Raw genomic sequence first — 15,160 nt, forward strand, 5'->3', positions numbered from 1 at the left:
CGAACGGAGGGTGGGGGATGGAACCCCACCTCCCACCCATTTCCGTAGCCGCGTTCCGGCAAGTTGCCATCCGTACGATAATTTCAGAAATAACCGTCGATTATCGAAAAAATTCAATCGGCCATTTTGTAAGTGTCTCGGCTAGACGGCCGCTAAATTTTCGCAACCTTTCGCTACGGCCTTCTCGACTAAGGCGTGTCTTTTGGTACTTATCGACACTGCAACTGCTTATAGTTTCAGACCGGTGGATAAAATGATCAAACTAATGCGCAAAGAAATACAAATAAACGCGCTTTGTCGAAATGCCATTACGCTCCTACTCGTACAGTACGTACGCGGAGTGGACTGTATGCTTTAAAACTTTAATGCGCGATGCGTCGACTGGTCGGTGCGTACCCCCCAACCGCCGGGATGGCTCGCGGCGGTCCGACACGATTTTGCCCTCGCCGTCTACTCCATTTATACTTACTCCACGGGTACAGTACGTACAGTACATTAATGCATTTTATTGCGTAGTAGTATCAGTCTAGAACCCAGCTTTTTAGATACGAGGCCGTCCGTAAGTTACGCCCGCATTTTTCTTAAAATTTTTACTCCCTCTCCCCCATTATCCCCGGACCGTCCGAGCTTCCGTAATCCCCTCCCCTCTACAAACGTCGGACGAAACGACTCCCTTCGAAATCTTTATATCTTGGCGAATAATAAAATGTATAAACTGTGAAATTTAACGAAATAAAAGGGACGTCTATCGAAGTTCGACCCCTCCCCTCTCCATCCTCCGACCGGTCGTAATCTCCTCCCTCCCTTCCGGCGCGGACGGCAACGTTTCTTACACCAAGATGCGGGGTGGACTAAAAATTTTAGAAAAACTAAGTTTACGCGTACGAAATAAGTACGGCATTGGGACGACGTCGGTTTCGCACCACGTATTAAATTAATTAAGAGGGAAAGTGGCGGAAGACAAAAAGGTGGAGATTTCGATATAGGCCAATCTAGTTAATATTTCTACGGACGGAGGGCGCGAGTGTAACGCTACGATAATTTTCTCCCGTCGGCGGTAAGAAAAGCGCGGCGCCACCCACCTTGTAAAAATTCGGCGTCGGCCTTTCCTCGGTGTCTCTGGGGGGCCACCACGGCCTCCAGCAGGGGGAACCACAGGGACTGCGAGAAGAAAAGAGGAGGATTAGTACCCGGCGGCTTTAACGGTAGGGAGGATATAGAGAAAAGCGCACTCCTCTGGCCTCTTGGTCCATCTGGCTGGAATTTCTCTGGCACAGCTGGACGATGACCAACAGCTCCGTGTTCAGCTTGCTCCAGGTCACGCACTTGCTCAGGCCGCCCTTCTCTTCCAACTCCCGCGTCACTTCTCCCACGCGTTTCCGCAGACTCTGCAATATTTGGCACAAAACTCCGTCAGTTCTTTCCGCTCCGTTTTATAGTCGGCGGAATAAATCCGGCAACAAACTTTTCCTTATTATAAAGGGGCCAAGAGTTTAATTTCGAAAGTTTTATAAAAATAAGCCATAAAATTGCAAAAAACGTTGACCGAAAGGGCTAACGTTCGCTGCGATTTCTCGACGGTGCCCAGTTCGAAAACGTAAAAGTCTCGAAGGTGGAAAGTAAAAGACGGCGTGGTCTTCTGTCTTCGATAAAAGTCGCGGTATTAATTAAATATTCATTTGGGCAAACGGCGTAATCCGATTTAAAATGTAGCTTATTGTTAGCGGGACACTACGGTTCTCTCTTCTCGTATTCCTATTAAAATCTTCCGACAAATTCTTGGAAAATTAGGGCCCTTTTACGGACAAAGTAGGATAGAAATTTTTAAAAACAATCTTCCGACGACGGTGGCAGTTTGTCCGGTCGCTACCGTCGAATCGCGACGAAAGGCAACGGGGATTCTTCTTGGTCCGCATCGTAATGCTTTTTCACGTTGGCCGATTTGGCTTAGAATATCTCCCGCCGTCCGCACGCTAGAAAAGCCAGTGGCAAAACGTGCACCAACTTCTCGCTTTTCGCCGATGGTAAGGATCGTTTTTTCTCCATTGCGCCAGAGACTCGAAGTACGGCGGTACGCGGTCAAATACGTACTCCACCGGCTTTCTCCCGCCGTTATTTGGGCCGCGACGAAATCCGTCGTTTCCCACCATATTTCACCCTCATTTTTGCTGGCGATTTATCCCAAATATTTTACTTTAAATCGTAGGCGGAGGGGCGGTTTAAAAGGGTTCGTCGGTTCCGTCGGCCTCCACCGGGTTCGACCGGACGGGGTAGTTTAGACGGAAAACGTCTTTTGGGGCGTGACAGCGGTCGGAGGTCGGTCCCGCATCCTAGTAACGATATATAAAAAGGCGCGGGGACGACGACGTAGGCGCGTAACCTCGGAGAAGTAACGTATATTATATCGTGGCCAACGCGGCCAAAACGTACTTTTCCGTAATCTTCGAAGAAGGAAGACCGAGATAAACGTTCGACTATTAAACCGGAAATTCCATTTCCACCGAAATGGTCGGTATTTTCCGCCCGGAAAGACCGAAAGAGGCCACCCCGCCTTTCGTATTTTTTATAGGCCGACACGCGGCCATTATTACGGCAAAAGTCCTTTATTCCGCTCGCCGACCGATTTTCGTAGAAAGGCGCCAAGACCCGAAAAAATAAATACGTAGCGCGGCCATCTTTGGCCCGGCCCGGCAACTAGGTCCGACGTTAAGTTATGGCGACGCGACACTCGGGCCATCCGCCTAGGGGGATACCTTCCGGGAGGTCTTTTTAAGGGAAACCGACCCCTATTTAGGCGTTACGGACGCGGAGAAAATCCGTCCGAGCCGGGCGCCCATCCCCGACCGAAATCCCGCCGTTCGGGGTACGAAGACCGCTGGTTAATTAAATAAAAAAGGCTCGGACCCGGCCCGTATTCCCCCACTCACCTCTAACATGATGTCGAAGGCTCCGTGAATGTCTCCGGCTTTTTCCAGGACGTAGGCGGTGGCGTCCATGACTTTATACCTCCGGCAGATCTAGGCGGGGTGTAAAGTTTCCGTTAAGTCTAACCCAGTGAAATATAAAATTATTATATTTCTTCTTAACAGCGCCTTACCTCGCCGACGATTCTCTATTAACCGTGACCAAAGTTTCCACCCGTTTTACGGGCCATGGCGGAATATCGATAACTTTTCTTTTTTGTATACGACGCTTAAAATACAAAATTGCGGCCATATAAGGCGTTGTCGTGGAAGTTAAGCGACATTCTAGCTGGGTATTAATTAAGTATTAAGATGGCCGGAGTATAGAAAACTGTCTCCGAAGATTGTAAGGGCGAGTTGCCAGTTGGATTTCTCGAATGGCATTTCTCCCACGTCGAGCGTTCGGGTGGAAGATTAAAAAGTCCATTCGATATACCAAAAATATGACCTATACAGCATTAAATAAGCTCCAAGATAAAAAATGAAACGCATTTTGGTGATCCAAATTAAACCCCCTTGCATCCCCGCTACGCCACCGAGTACTACGCAAGAGGTACGTAGATGATGTCTTCGTATTATGGAGAAACAAACATAAGATTCGACAGTTTTTGGATGAGGTCGACTCAAATAACGAGAGATTGAATCTTAAAATGAAACGAGTCCAACACACGTACATTTCTCGGACGTTGACGTCGTATGGAACGATGGATCTTTGAATACAAAGGTATGGGCCTATATTAAACCCACACTGTATATTCCTTCTCGGTCAAATGACCCCCACGTTTATAAACTATCGGCATTTAGGGCATTAATAAGGAGGTTATTGTTCTAACATATACGACGGGATAAAAGAGCTGGACGGAATTAAAAACGTTGCCGTATCCTTAAAATATAAAACTACTGTAATTGAAAAATTGATAAGTTATACAAAGAATAGAAAGAGAATGGTAACGAGAAAGAGCAAAATAATTAAGTTTAACTATAACAAGAGCAAGACCGGTGTTACGAGTGAAATAGCGGGCTACAAAGACTCCGAGTCGGTTTTCAAGAAAGTTTCCACCATTTATAGCCTTTTAAGGAATGATAAGGTTAAAAAAAGGAAAGCGGGCTGGAGTATACAGAATCTGATATAAAAATGAACAATTGGTTTGGAGAAAGAATAGATAAAGTTACAAACCTTAATAAACGTGTATAATATTAAAAAAGGGCAGTATCGTAGGCACTGTCTAGAATGGCGCAAAGCGCGGGATCAACGGTAGAATGGGAGGAAGGGAGCATTATAAAACCGGTACACTCGCCAACATTAGTGACGAATTTGGAAAAAGTCGAAATTTATACAAGTAACCTCTTGGGCAGATGTACTGTACAGTACGAACTATCGAATATAAGGATGCCACAGTATTACCCACAGCGTGGAAATATATGGCCGAAAAGAACTTATTAGAGAATAATGCGTAACCGTAATGAGGGGAAGACTTTTCCCCCCCTTATTACGGCCGTACATGGGAGCAAACGTCACCGAGTTCCGGAATTTGGCCCGCAAATTCTATTAATTTTCCACCCTCCGTTTACCTAACATTGGGGAAAGTAAAAGGAAAGAACGAGGAAATTTCTCTATACACCAGTATTGGCGTTTGCCGTTACAAGACAAACGTAAGGTAAAAAGAAAATCATCTGGACTACGTACTTCTAACGTTTCTTCTAATCTGTATCCCTCGGTACTTCGGACGTAGCCGTAGACCTGCTCCGGATTATACCGACACATCAACTCTATGTACTTTTCTTGCACGTTGGGATTTACTTCGAAATTATCCTTGATTCCCTGACTCGGAGAACTCTGCTGAAGCATCTCTCTGAAAAGAACGGATACAAAGAATAAAATAATAATAATAATTCTTCCCGTACTACAAATCCCGAATACAAATAATTTTGTACGGAGAAACGAACATACGGAAAACCGGCAACATTAATAAGAAAATATTACTCGTAAATTAACAAATTCCCATAAATTCCCACTGTCCTTCCTTAATCTCGAGAACGGAGTTAGACGGACGAAAGTCGCAAACCTCGGGGCCCCGATTAACTATTATATACGAACTTCCCACGCCAAGCGGAAGTCGATTCAAAAATTTGCGTTACATAGACTCTATTGTTAAAGGAAAAGTATGACGTACGGGGGCAAACCGCTACTAATTTGAGGCGGAAAGTATATATTTTAAATTAATTATAAATTGCGGCCCGGCATTCCCACGACGTCCCAATAATTCGTTTTGTTTATTTAGAATACTTGAAAAGTTAAAATTTAAATGAAATGTTCTATTTGTGGAACATTTTCTAAAATCGCATTTAAAAACATAACTCTCTTAGCAAATTCACGGTGTCGTCGTAAGTTTGTAATTTGTCTCTGCCGAGTACTTCCGGATTGTATTTAATATATACGCTCTCCGTCTCAAATTAGTAGCGTACGTCAAATATTTGCTGTTAATGCCGGTCAATTAACTCCTTTCGGGAGATATTTTTTAACCGACCTCCGGTTTAAATCGGAATTTCGTATATACTTAATCGGGGCCTCCCGCTCCTGTCTATCTAATTCCGCGGATAAGGCGCAACCCAAAGATTATTTTTGAAACTTCTCGACTCGGCACGTTCGTAATTTTATCACCGAGTTCCGTCGAGATTGCTAATAAAATCAAAATCGAGAACAAAAAATGTGAAGCGGAAAAAAAGAGAGAATATCGGAAGGAATAAAAAGAGGAGGAGCGTGGAGGTGGCGAAGATCGACTGGGAGTTCGAGCCACGTTATCGACGTAAGACTCCGACACCGTACCAAATGCTTAGAAACGGCTCTGGTACGGGGCGTATCGTTAATTACGGCTTTAGTTTTCCCTTTTTGTGGTCATAAAAAAGTAAGACACACACAAAACTAAGCCGCGGTTATCGGGGGTAAATAATTAGTAGGGCGATTTTTGTCCATGTATTGTTACAGATTTCTTTTTGCCACGTTAAAGCGCAGTTCTTTTCCACATAGTTTGTAAATGCGCGTATTGGGAAGACGGAATGCATTAAGAATTTTTTACGGTAGAGGACCGGTATCGACTGTTCCAACAGAACGACGCGCAAACAGATTTAGCCGGCCCGTCTATCCAGGCGGTTTTTCAGTCAATAGCCGCGGAGCTTTCGGTGTATTAGTCGGAGTCGGAGTGGTCGAAAATCCCCCCCCGACTCCGACTCCTTTTTACTATCCCAACTCGTTACGTATATAAAAAACGAAAAAGTATTTGTCACATTTGACCCTCCGGGTTTCTTGCCAATCTATACGTTTGGAGGTCTTTCCAACCCAAAAAATGTCAAATAAAGGGAAAAAGTCGCTTCTAATTTGTTTAATTTCTCTATTCTGTTCCGAAATGTTAAACAATATCTTGGAACGAGTAAAGTTTAAGAAACAAAATTTGGCACAGTAGAGCGCGTATAAAGGGCATTAATGCTATTAAATTTTGGTTCTTAATTAAAGGTGGACGGAGGGGGTCGTGCGCCGTATCTCCAGCGCTGTCGGACTTAATATTTTACTCGTAGTTATCATTCACATTCTTATAATATAATCGAGATGAGTTAATAATAATAATAAACTCGGAGTTCAAACGGTTAGGAGTTGAAGTTTGGTACGAAGTTAGAATATGTCGTAAGAATGTATACTAACTGTAAGACCCAACAAAAAATTCTCTAAGATCGGCTAGAATCTAATAATCTTTGCCCGAGCAACATCTGGCACGTCCGCTATTCTAATATCGTCTTCAAATTTTGTGAGATTTACTTCGAGTTTGGACGTTAAATGGGCAATACCGCACTATCCAGACATTATCCTAGATACGTCATCGACCGAGTTTCGGCAGAGCTCTTAAAATTATTAAGTACGATTTAAGAGTTTCGGCCAATGCCGACTTAATACAAGCGATTTTTTGTAAGGAGTAATTCGGTTTGTAAGAGACGAAAAATAATAATCAACCTTTTTCTTTACCGGTGTAGATGTTATATTTGTCATTCTTTATCCAATATACTCGTATATTACGTACAACATTCGTTGGCGTACGAATGTATTTACTATTATTATTCTTACACGCTTACCAAATAGCATGGCCATGGTCAAACCAGTCGATAATGTCAATTTATATATTCGGTAGATGCGTCAAATTTCCACGTTTAATTAGTTTTTCTTAAATCGTTTTATTTCGTATTTTTAAAAAATAATCGGAATCGTCGTCATTATTACCTTCCCGGCAGTTATACAGAACTAGCGGGTAGGCCCGGCGTTGCTGGGGCAAAAGCGACGATAGCGAAGATTAAGATTATTACGTTATAGTCGACCTTACCCGTTTTCGCAGAACGCGACAATCGGGTCCCCCTGTTTCCAGACTAATTACAGAATTTTTTGACGGGTTTAAAATTATGTTCGACTTGTCGCAAAACGAAAAAAAACAGCATCTGCGCGTCGCTTTCTCTTAGCAATTCCATCGTTAGGTAACGCGTAGATTTTAAATGATATTGTAGAGACTATTCCTGAGAATAATATTATATTGTATGCAGATGATATTGTTATAACATATGCAGATTGGAATATTCATTTGGTTGAAAATAATATAAACTCTTTGTTATCTAAATTAAGTAAGTACATGGAAAATAATAACTTAAGAGTAAATGAAAATAAAACAAATTATATTTGTTTATCAAATAAAAACAAAAAAGTGAATTTAGAAGATATACAAGTAAGAATAAATAATGAACGTATTCAAAGAGTTAATACTGTAAAATATTTAGGAATCGAAATTGATAAGTTACGATGGAACAATCATATAAATAATTTAACACTGTCTTTATCTAGATATATTGGAATACTGAAAAGAATAATGAGTTTTTTAAATTGTGAGACTGTTTTGCGCTTGTATCACGCTTGCATGGAACCTAAACTTCGATATGGTATTTCTGTATGGGGTACAGCTTCTTCTTTTGTATTGAATAGATTGCAAGTTATACAAAATAACTTTATAAGAGCATTATATAAGTTGCCTTATGATTCCTCTGTCACTTCTTTTTATAACCAGATCAAAATTGATAAAATAAAAACTTTATATAAAAAACAAGTTCTTTTGGAAGGTTTTAAACTAATAAAGGTGAGCAAGAAAAAATCTTATATAAGCGAAGAATTAAATAAATATTTTAGGCCTTCTAATTACAACTACCGATGGAGAAATAACTTGCTTTTACCAAAGGTTAAGCATAGTTTTGGAAGAGATGCACCAATTTATCAACTTATATATAGTTGGAATGCCTTAAAAGAAGAATATAAAGAATTGTGTACTTACGGACAATTTAAACGGGCTGTGAAAAAATTGATATGTGATTAGTTGAGTGTATTTTTTTTTGTTTTGATGTTATTGTATTTTTCTTTTCTGTTCTTTTTTGTTGTTTTGTTGATTGTATACTTGGTAAAAGTCTGTATCATTAATTTTTCTTTTGACCCTTGAAAAAGGCCAATGGCCATAGGGTCGTATGATTAAATAAATAAATAAAAAATAAAAATTGTTGACACTTCCATTGTCGAAACCTTAATCTCCTTTCTCCCCCGGGAGAATTTCGAAAAATCCCTTCTTAGCGCGCATTCTCGTGACGTACCCTAACTGCCAACCAAACTTCAACTTTCGACTCCTAACCGTTTGGGCTCTGCGCTTATTATCATCAACAAATCGTCTCGATTATATATATAGATAGGCCCGTAACAAAGGAAAAGAACGACTTTCCCAGATCTTTACTCTTTCGGACCGGGGAAGCCCGGAAACGTAGAGAAGCGCGAAAGCATTCGGGTTTTTTCCGTACGCGCGGACGTTAGAATGCGTACCAACCCATTTCGAAGCTTAATAACTCCCGCGTTAGACCGTCCGATTCCGATTGGAAATGGCGCCTCCCGCGCAGTCCGACATTCGTACGTACAGAAAAAAAAAAATCCGAATCTTTTGCCTATCTCGACATTTCCAGGCGTCCGAGTGCAAAAATCCGGAGTGGGATCGTTTTTTGACCGACGGCTACACTTTTTCTCCGTTAGCCTATATATAACGGCCGAAAAAGTAAAAAATATCGAATACGTATTTATATATCGACTACGTCCATTACTTAGAGGAGTATTTTAGCTTTGGAATAAAAGTCTTTATTACAACTATTTATCCAAGCTTATATTCCCAGGTGGCGCGACGACGTCGTAATTTTCGGGCCCACTTTGTTAACGACTCCGCCCCCGTGGGAGTGGCTCCGCAGCCCCGGCTAATAGACAAGCTCCGTACAAATGGACGCGTTTTCCGAAAAAAATGTATTTGACAAATGCTCCGGCCTCTTTCGTCGGCACAAAAACAGTTGGTTTTATTTTCGTGTTTGTGGGTGGCCACCGAAGCCCGAAAACGTTGGCGAAATAAATTCGTTTTCCCGACGGAGCAAACTTTTTTCTCTTTATAAAAGAAAGAAATTCGTTATTTAAGTTAAGAAATTCGTTATTTAAACATATCGCGTAAGAAATTATTCCGATGTAAAATTAAGATTAAAAATATTGAAAATAATCACCTTTTATTAAATAAGCCTTGGAGTAATTGGTACAATATAAACGGTCGTGCCTGAAAGAAAAAAAAATAGTTATTGTAAGAAAGAGAAATCGCTCGAACCACAAATAATAATACATTAAAAATGTTTGAAATATTTCGATTCGAAGAATTTATTTACGAACAAATATCGTAAGAACACATTAAGTATAAGCTATGGAATCCCCGTCAAACATTAAATAAATAAAAACAATTAAAACCCAAGCGGAAATTCGGAACATCCGTTGCCGGTAGAAGAAAGTCTGGCAAAAAATATCCGGAAAAAGGTTGGGGCGCAATTAATCGATAATAAAGAGGGGAACGCGTTACTATTAAAATAAAGATTTGTACGGAGTGAAGTCGGTTTTTACGGCACCTTTCCAGTGTCGACCAGCATGGCTAACGGTTTCGTCTTAAAAATTGTAAAAGTCGGTATCGAAAGATTTACATTTTGTTCTTATAAAATGTGGATTATTATTTTGATACGATCAATTCGGAAAGTAATGCTAATTACTCACTTTTCTACGCACTTTTGGGACCCACTAAATTTTAATCGTTTCCTTATCCGTAAAGCCAGATTTGGCTCTTCGTACAATTTGCGGATTACTGTTACTTTAAAACATCGAACGTCGTCGGAGATAGAGTGACGACAAAATTAAAACCATCTAATCGTAGTACATAAATATATAAGTTTATACTTCCGAATTCTAAAAAATACAATTTCCAGGAAATAAATAAGGAACGTCATTAGTTAATACGGTTTCTTTTTCGCCATTTCGAACGTATCTTAATTCCGAAAACGCCACCAAAACTTTCGCATTAACATTTATATAATTATAATTTCGACGTTAAATGATTTAAATACGTTTCTATTATATTTTCTATATTTTCGTTTAACGTTAACGCTTAATGTTCGAACAATAATACGGCCGGAAAGCAATTTGGCCAAACCACGGGCGGTTAAAGCCGCGGTTTTACCTTACTATTAACCATCTATAAATATAAAAATTAATTCTCCTCCGTTTGTCCTTTATACTTTTTATTCCCGCGCCCATCCGGATCGAAGTTCGTACGAGTATAACCTCCACCCTAGAATCGACGCCGAGATATACCCATTTTGGGGCGGTACGGTATATACGTTGCCGCCAAAGACCGAAATTAGACAATGTCGACGAGCGCGGATACGTTCTGGTGCGGTCGAAAAGATAAGCCGAGAAGACGGACGATCGTTTGTTCTCCGTCTGCCGCAATTGAGATCGCCTGACACCTACTCGTTATACAGTACTCTCCAACACTTCGCCGTTTGTCAGTTTTATGCCAGGTTTGCTTAATTTTTATCCGATACCCTAATTTATATCGAATGGCTACTGCCGTAAACCGTGATCCTTTTTCTGAAAAGTTTCGCGCATTAATTGCCAGTAAACGAGAAGACAATTGTTTTTATTCTTCTCGAGAAAAATACTTCAAAATACTTTCTGAAGTGATTCCCGCTAAAACTGAGTGCGCTACACCTTTGGATTACAGACGATTAAAACGTTTCGACGTTTTAAAAATTAACGAGGAAGAGAAGTTAATTGTGCCGTTAAAACCAGGCGGAACGAATATACAGTATACCAATAATGAACTATTCGAAACTCGCGTCAGAATAGGCCCAGGTAAAAGAACACTTATGCTTAAAGAACTGCGAGTTAAATACAAAAATATTATGTATGAAGTTGCGATGTTGTATTTAAACTTATGTAAACAAATGCAAACGAAACATAGCGCACCCAAAAAACGTATTGTTGCGAAAGCGATAGTCAGTTCGGAGTTAAACTCGAGTCGATCCGATAGACCCGCGGTCACGCGGGAATAGCGATTACCAGTTCGTAATGGTATATGAAGACCATTTAACGAAGTTTGTCCACATACGACCTTTAAAAATTAAGACAGCCGAAGAAGTAGCGTATCCCATTCTTCAAATATTTTTAACGTTCGGTGCCCCAGCTGTATCGCATCGAGATAATGGTAGGGAATTCGGTAACCGAGTCACATCCGAACTATTCGCTACGTGGAAAGACGTTAAGATAGTTTACCGAAAGTCTCGTCGTAGTCAAACACGAGGCTGGGTCGAAAGGGCCAATCGGGATATACAGAATATGTTAACTGCGCGGAGGAACGATAAAACGATACAAATAGATGGTCGGATGGCTCGCCCTTCGCTCAATTTGCCAAGAACACAATATACCACGAAGGAATACGCCAAAGTCCTTACGAAACCCCGTTCGGCGTTAAACCGAAAAGAGGCGCGGCGTCGTCTTCTTCACCGGCCAGCAAATGGCAAATATTGAAACCGAAGAACGGCTCGAAGACACCGTTAACACTTTTGAAAAAAATCTGAGCAGCGACCGTATCGAAAACCTTATTCCAAAGGAAAATATTAAAGGGAAGCCGCGACCTACCGTCTTCGTATCGAGCCCCGACTGAACAACACGAGTTTATTTCTATAAAAAGAGAGGCCGCGAAAGAGAATCTTCTACTGCAAGCGACGAAAATGTTCCGAACCTCAAAAAGAAAATTCCCTCCCGCTGAAACTGGTGATACCGTGGTCGTACAGATGCCCGAATGTGTTGGCGGTCGTTGTTGGAATAGAAGACGACGACTTTTATAAACTAGCAAACAAAAGTGGTCCTCTCGAGCAGCTTTATACCCGTAATCGGTTGGTAATTTGTAAAGAAAAGTCACTTTCCATAGACGAGATTTCTTCTGGAGAAATGTCGCCGAGAGAAGCGGAGGGCGAGGCTATACACTATTATTTGGTATTATTTTTTTTTCCGATTAAGAATGTACAGTTTATTTACACGCGACGTTACTTAAACTTTCTCCTATTTTGACACGCATCATATATCAAAAAGTTGCATTTTTGTCTTACCGTAATAAAAATATTTTTATTTAACATTCACCATCAGTACGTGCCAAAACGTGACAAATGTTTTTTTTAAATAATTAAACTTAGGGAAAAAAATATAATTTATAAAAAAACGTGGGAGGGGCTCCGCAGCCCCGGCTAATAGACAAGCTCCGTACAAATCGACGCGTTTTCCGAAAAAAATGTATTTGACAAATGCTCCGGCCTCTTTCGTCGGCACAAAAACAGTTGGTTTTATTTTCGTGTTTGTGGGTGGCCACCGAAGCCCGAAAACGTTGGCGAAATAAATTCGTTTTCCCGACGGAGCAAACTTTTTTCTCTTTATAAAAGAAAGAAATTCGTTATTTAAGTTAAGAAATTCGTTATTTAAACATATCGCGTAAGAAATTATTCCGATGTAAAATTAAGATTAAAAATATTGAAAATAATCACCTTTTATTAAATAAGCCTTGGAGTAATTGGTACAATATAAACGGTCGTGCCTGAANTATAATAGCAAAGGTAGAGAGTGGGCAGAAGATGCCTAATGTTGCTGGGCAGTATGGCGTAAACGGGTCTACAGTAGGGTGCAGTTCAATTTTTTCTAAGAAAGGTACTGTATAATAAAGAAAACTCAAGCAGCTAAAGGAGGAACAAAAATCACATCTGAGAAATAAAGAATATCGAACAGTTCATAATGGAACACGAAATGGATCTGACGACAGAAGAACGCCAAGAACTCTTGAATGAAGAACACCAAGAAACTCGGCGAGATATGTTTTCTTCCGAAAAAGAGGATTAATGCCGATATCTTATATTAAAGATCCTTTGAAGAAGTGGGAGGATGTCAGAACAACAGTCTTAGAATGGCATCCAAACCAGGTTAAGGCTTGGGGATTTCTGCAATTGCAATGCTATTAATTACTTACGAAAAATCCTGAAGAAGGGAGAAAAGCAATCGACATTAGACAGATTCTTTAACCCTTTCAAACAGAAAAAAAACACGACTAATAAAAACGCAAGACTATGTATGTATTTTTATTATCATCAATACATATAAATAAAGATAGTAAGAAAGTATATATTTTTTATTTTGGGGGGTCTCCGGAACCAATTAATCAAATTCCCATAGAAACCTATGGTAAATCGATAATCGGTTAACGAACAATTCGGATAGCGAACAAAGTCTTGGAACGAATTATGTTCGTTAACCGATCACCCACTGTATTATATTCGCTTAATTACTGCGACGACGACGTATGCCGAAACATTATTAGAAAATTGAGAAACGAAAATATCCGAGTCGTTATCGATGGAAAACAAATACTCGCGCAGTTTTGGCGGCGTAACACTATACCCGGGTCTTACCCGACCTTTTTATAAACTCCGTCGACGGCCGGGGAGAAGTTAATCCACGCGATACGGGAATCGTTCATCACTCTCCTCCGCTTTCGAAATGATCCGATAGAAGCGCTATATCGCTGCTGCGAAAACTAAGTAATATAGGCTATATTCTATATAATATACCGTATATATGCGCAGGTAAGACGAGGTATAAATTTTAGTCCGAGTTTTATAGTTATGTCTGTCCTATAAGACGACCCCGGATTTTCGGGCTTTTTTTACGATTCGAATATCGTCTTATCCGCGCAAATATACGGTAAATTTATTATACGTTATACCGCCAATAGTAAGTTATCGAAGTCGAACCGTTACGTCTAAGGATCGGGATATTTTTCTTTTTCGACGGTATTTTCGTAATAATTTTTTAAATTTTCTCTCGTAATCCCGGGAACGTAAGTTAATTAGAAATAAACTCGGATTAAATTAAGTAATTTAGAAATTTCCGGAAGAACCGGATTACGATTACGGTACTCGTGTCGTATTTAAAATACGACACAGCAACAACAATAATTGATACGCCTTTACATTTTATTAAAGAGACAATTTTTGAAATTTGATTTATTTTTAATTCAAAAATAATTATATCGCTATTGACCTTTTTCGTCTCGCCCGCTTTGTAATTTATTCCCATTTCGTATCGGTGACAATTTATCGAGAAATAAATGGTATTTTCCGAGAAAGCCTTCGGAAACCGAACTAAATTATCGCTTTATTTATTTTACCAATAGTAAATAATGTTATTCTTACGTCTAATTTGTCCACAATTTCGTGCAACCTGTGGGGAAAAAATTCGGTCAGCATCTCGGATATCTTCTTGTTGTCGATGTCGATTATCTCCTAAAAATAATTAAGAGAATTTTGTTAAAAAAGAATCTTAACCTTCGATTTCCACGCCTTTTTGTCCGATAGTTTCTAAATTAATAAAATTTTCCTTTCCGCCATTCCGACCGTTCGTTTCGGCAAATGCGCGCGACGATTAAAAATATGACGCTTGTTCGACTGGGTCGGGAATGGCCAAACTGCCCCACAAACCAAGTAAAATATAATTATTTATACGGAAATATCGGATATTGTACAAAAATTAAAATAAGTGTAAGTAAAAATGCCAAAATTCGTTCCATCTAATTTCTGAATCCTTCGGTAACATAATTTTTCGGGAAAATCGGCCACTTTGGATATCGGAGCGCTTTTTGCCTAAGTTTCTAAGAAAAGCCATTACCGACTCGCCCGCGGCCGTCGCCTACGTCTATCGGTAAATAAATACGTCGGCTGCCTTTATTTTTTTTGTG

The 15,160-nt window shown here is 40.2% G+C and overlaps 1 protein-coding gene across 2 annotated transcripts in view; it reads right to left on the reverse strand.

The window, feature by feature from the left end:
* LOC111622823 (vacuolar protein sorting-associated protein 8 homolog) overlaps nt 1-15,160 on the reverse strand; it is a 77,377-nt gene that overhangs the window by 6,165 nt on the left and 56,052 nt on the right. The window contains exons 19-24 of one of the 2 annotated variants that reach the window (XM_023365247.1): nt 14,619-14,708; nt 12,921-12,970; nt 4,651-4,816; nt 2,928-3,017; nt 1,233-1,388; nt 1,083-1,161 (exon numbers count right to left, since the gene is read on the reverse strand). In XM_023365247.1, the coding sequence (XP_023221015.1) occupies nt 1,083-1,161; nt 1,233-1,388; nt 2,928-3,017; nt 4,651-4,816; nt 12,921-12,970; nt 14,619-14,708 (631 nt within the window). Of the gene's footprint in view, nt 1-1,082; nt 1,162-1,232; nt 1,389-2,927; nt 3,018-4,650; nt 4,817-9,566; nt 9,617-12,920; nt 12,971-14,618; nt 14,709-15,160 lie in introns of both variants that reach the window. The other variant, XM_023365246.1, reaches the window with a different exon arrangement.

This window comes from Centruroides sculpturatus, unplaced genomic scaffold (genome assembly GCF_000671375.1).
Source record: "Centruroides sculpturatus isolate CEXI.00-Female unplaced genomic scaffold, Cexi_2.0 scaffold332, whole genome shotgun sequence".
NCBI classification, from domain to species: Eukaryota; Metazoa; Arthropoda; class Arachnida; order Scorpiones; family Buthidae; genus Centruroides; species Centruroides sculpturatus.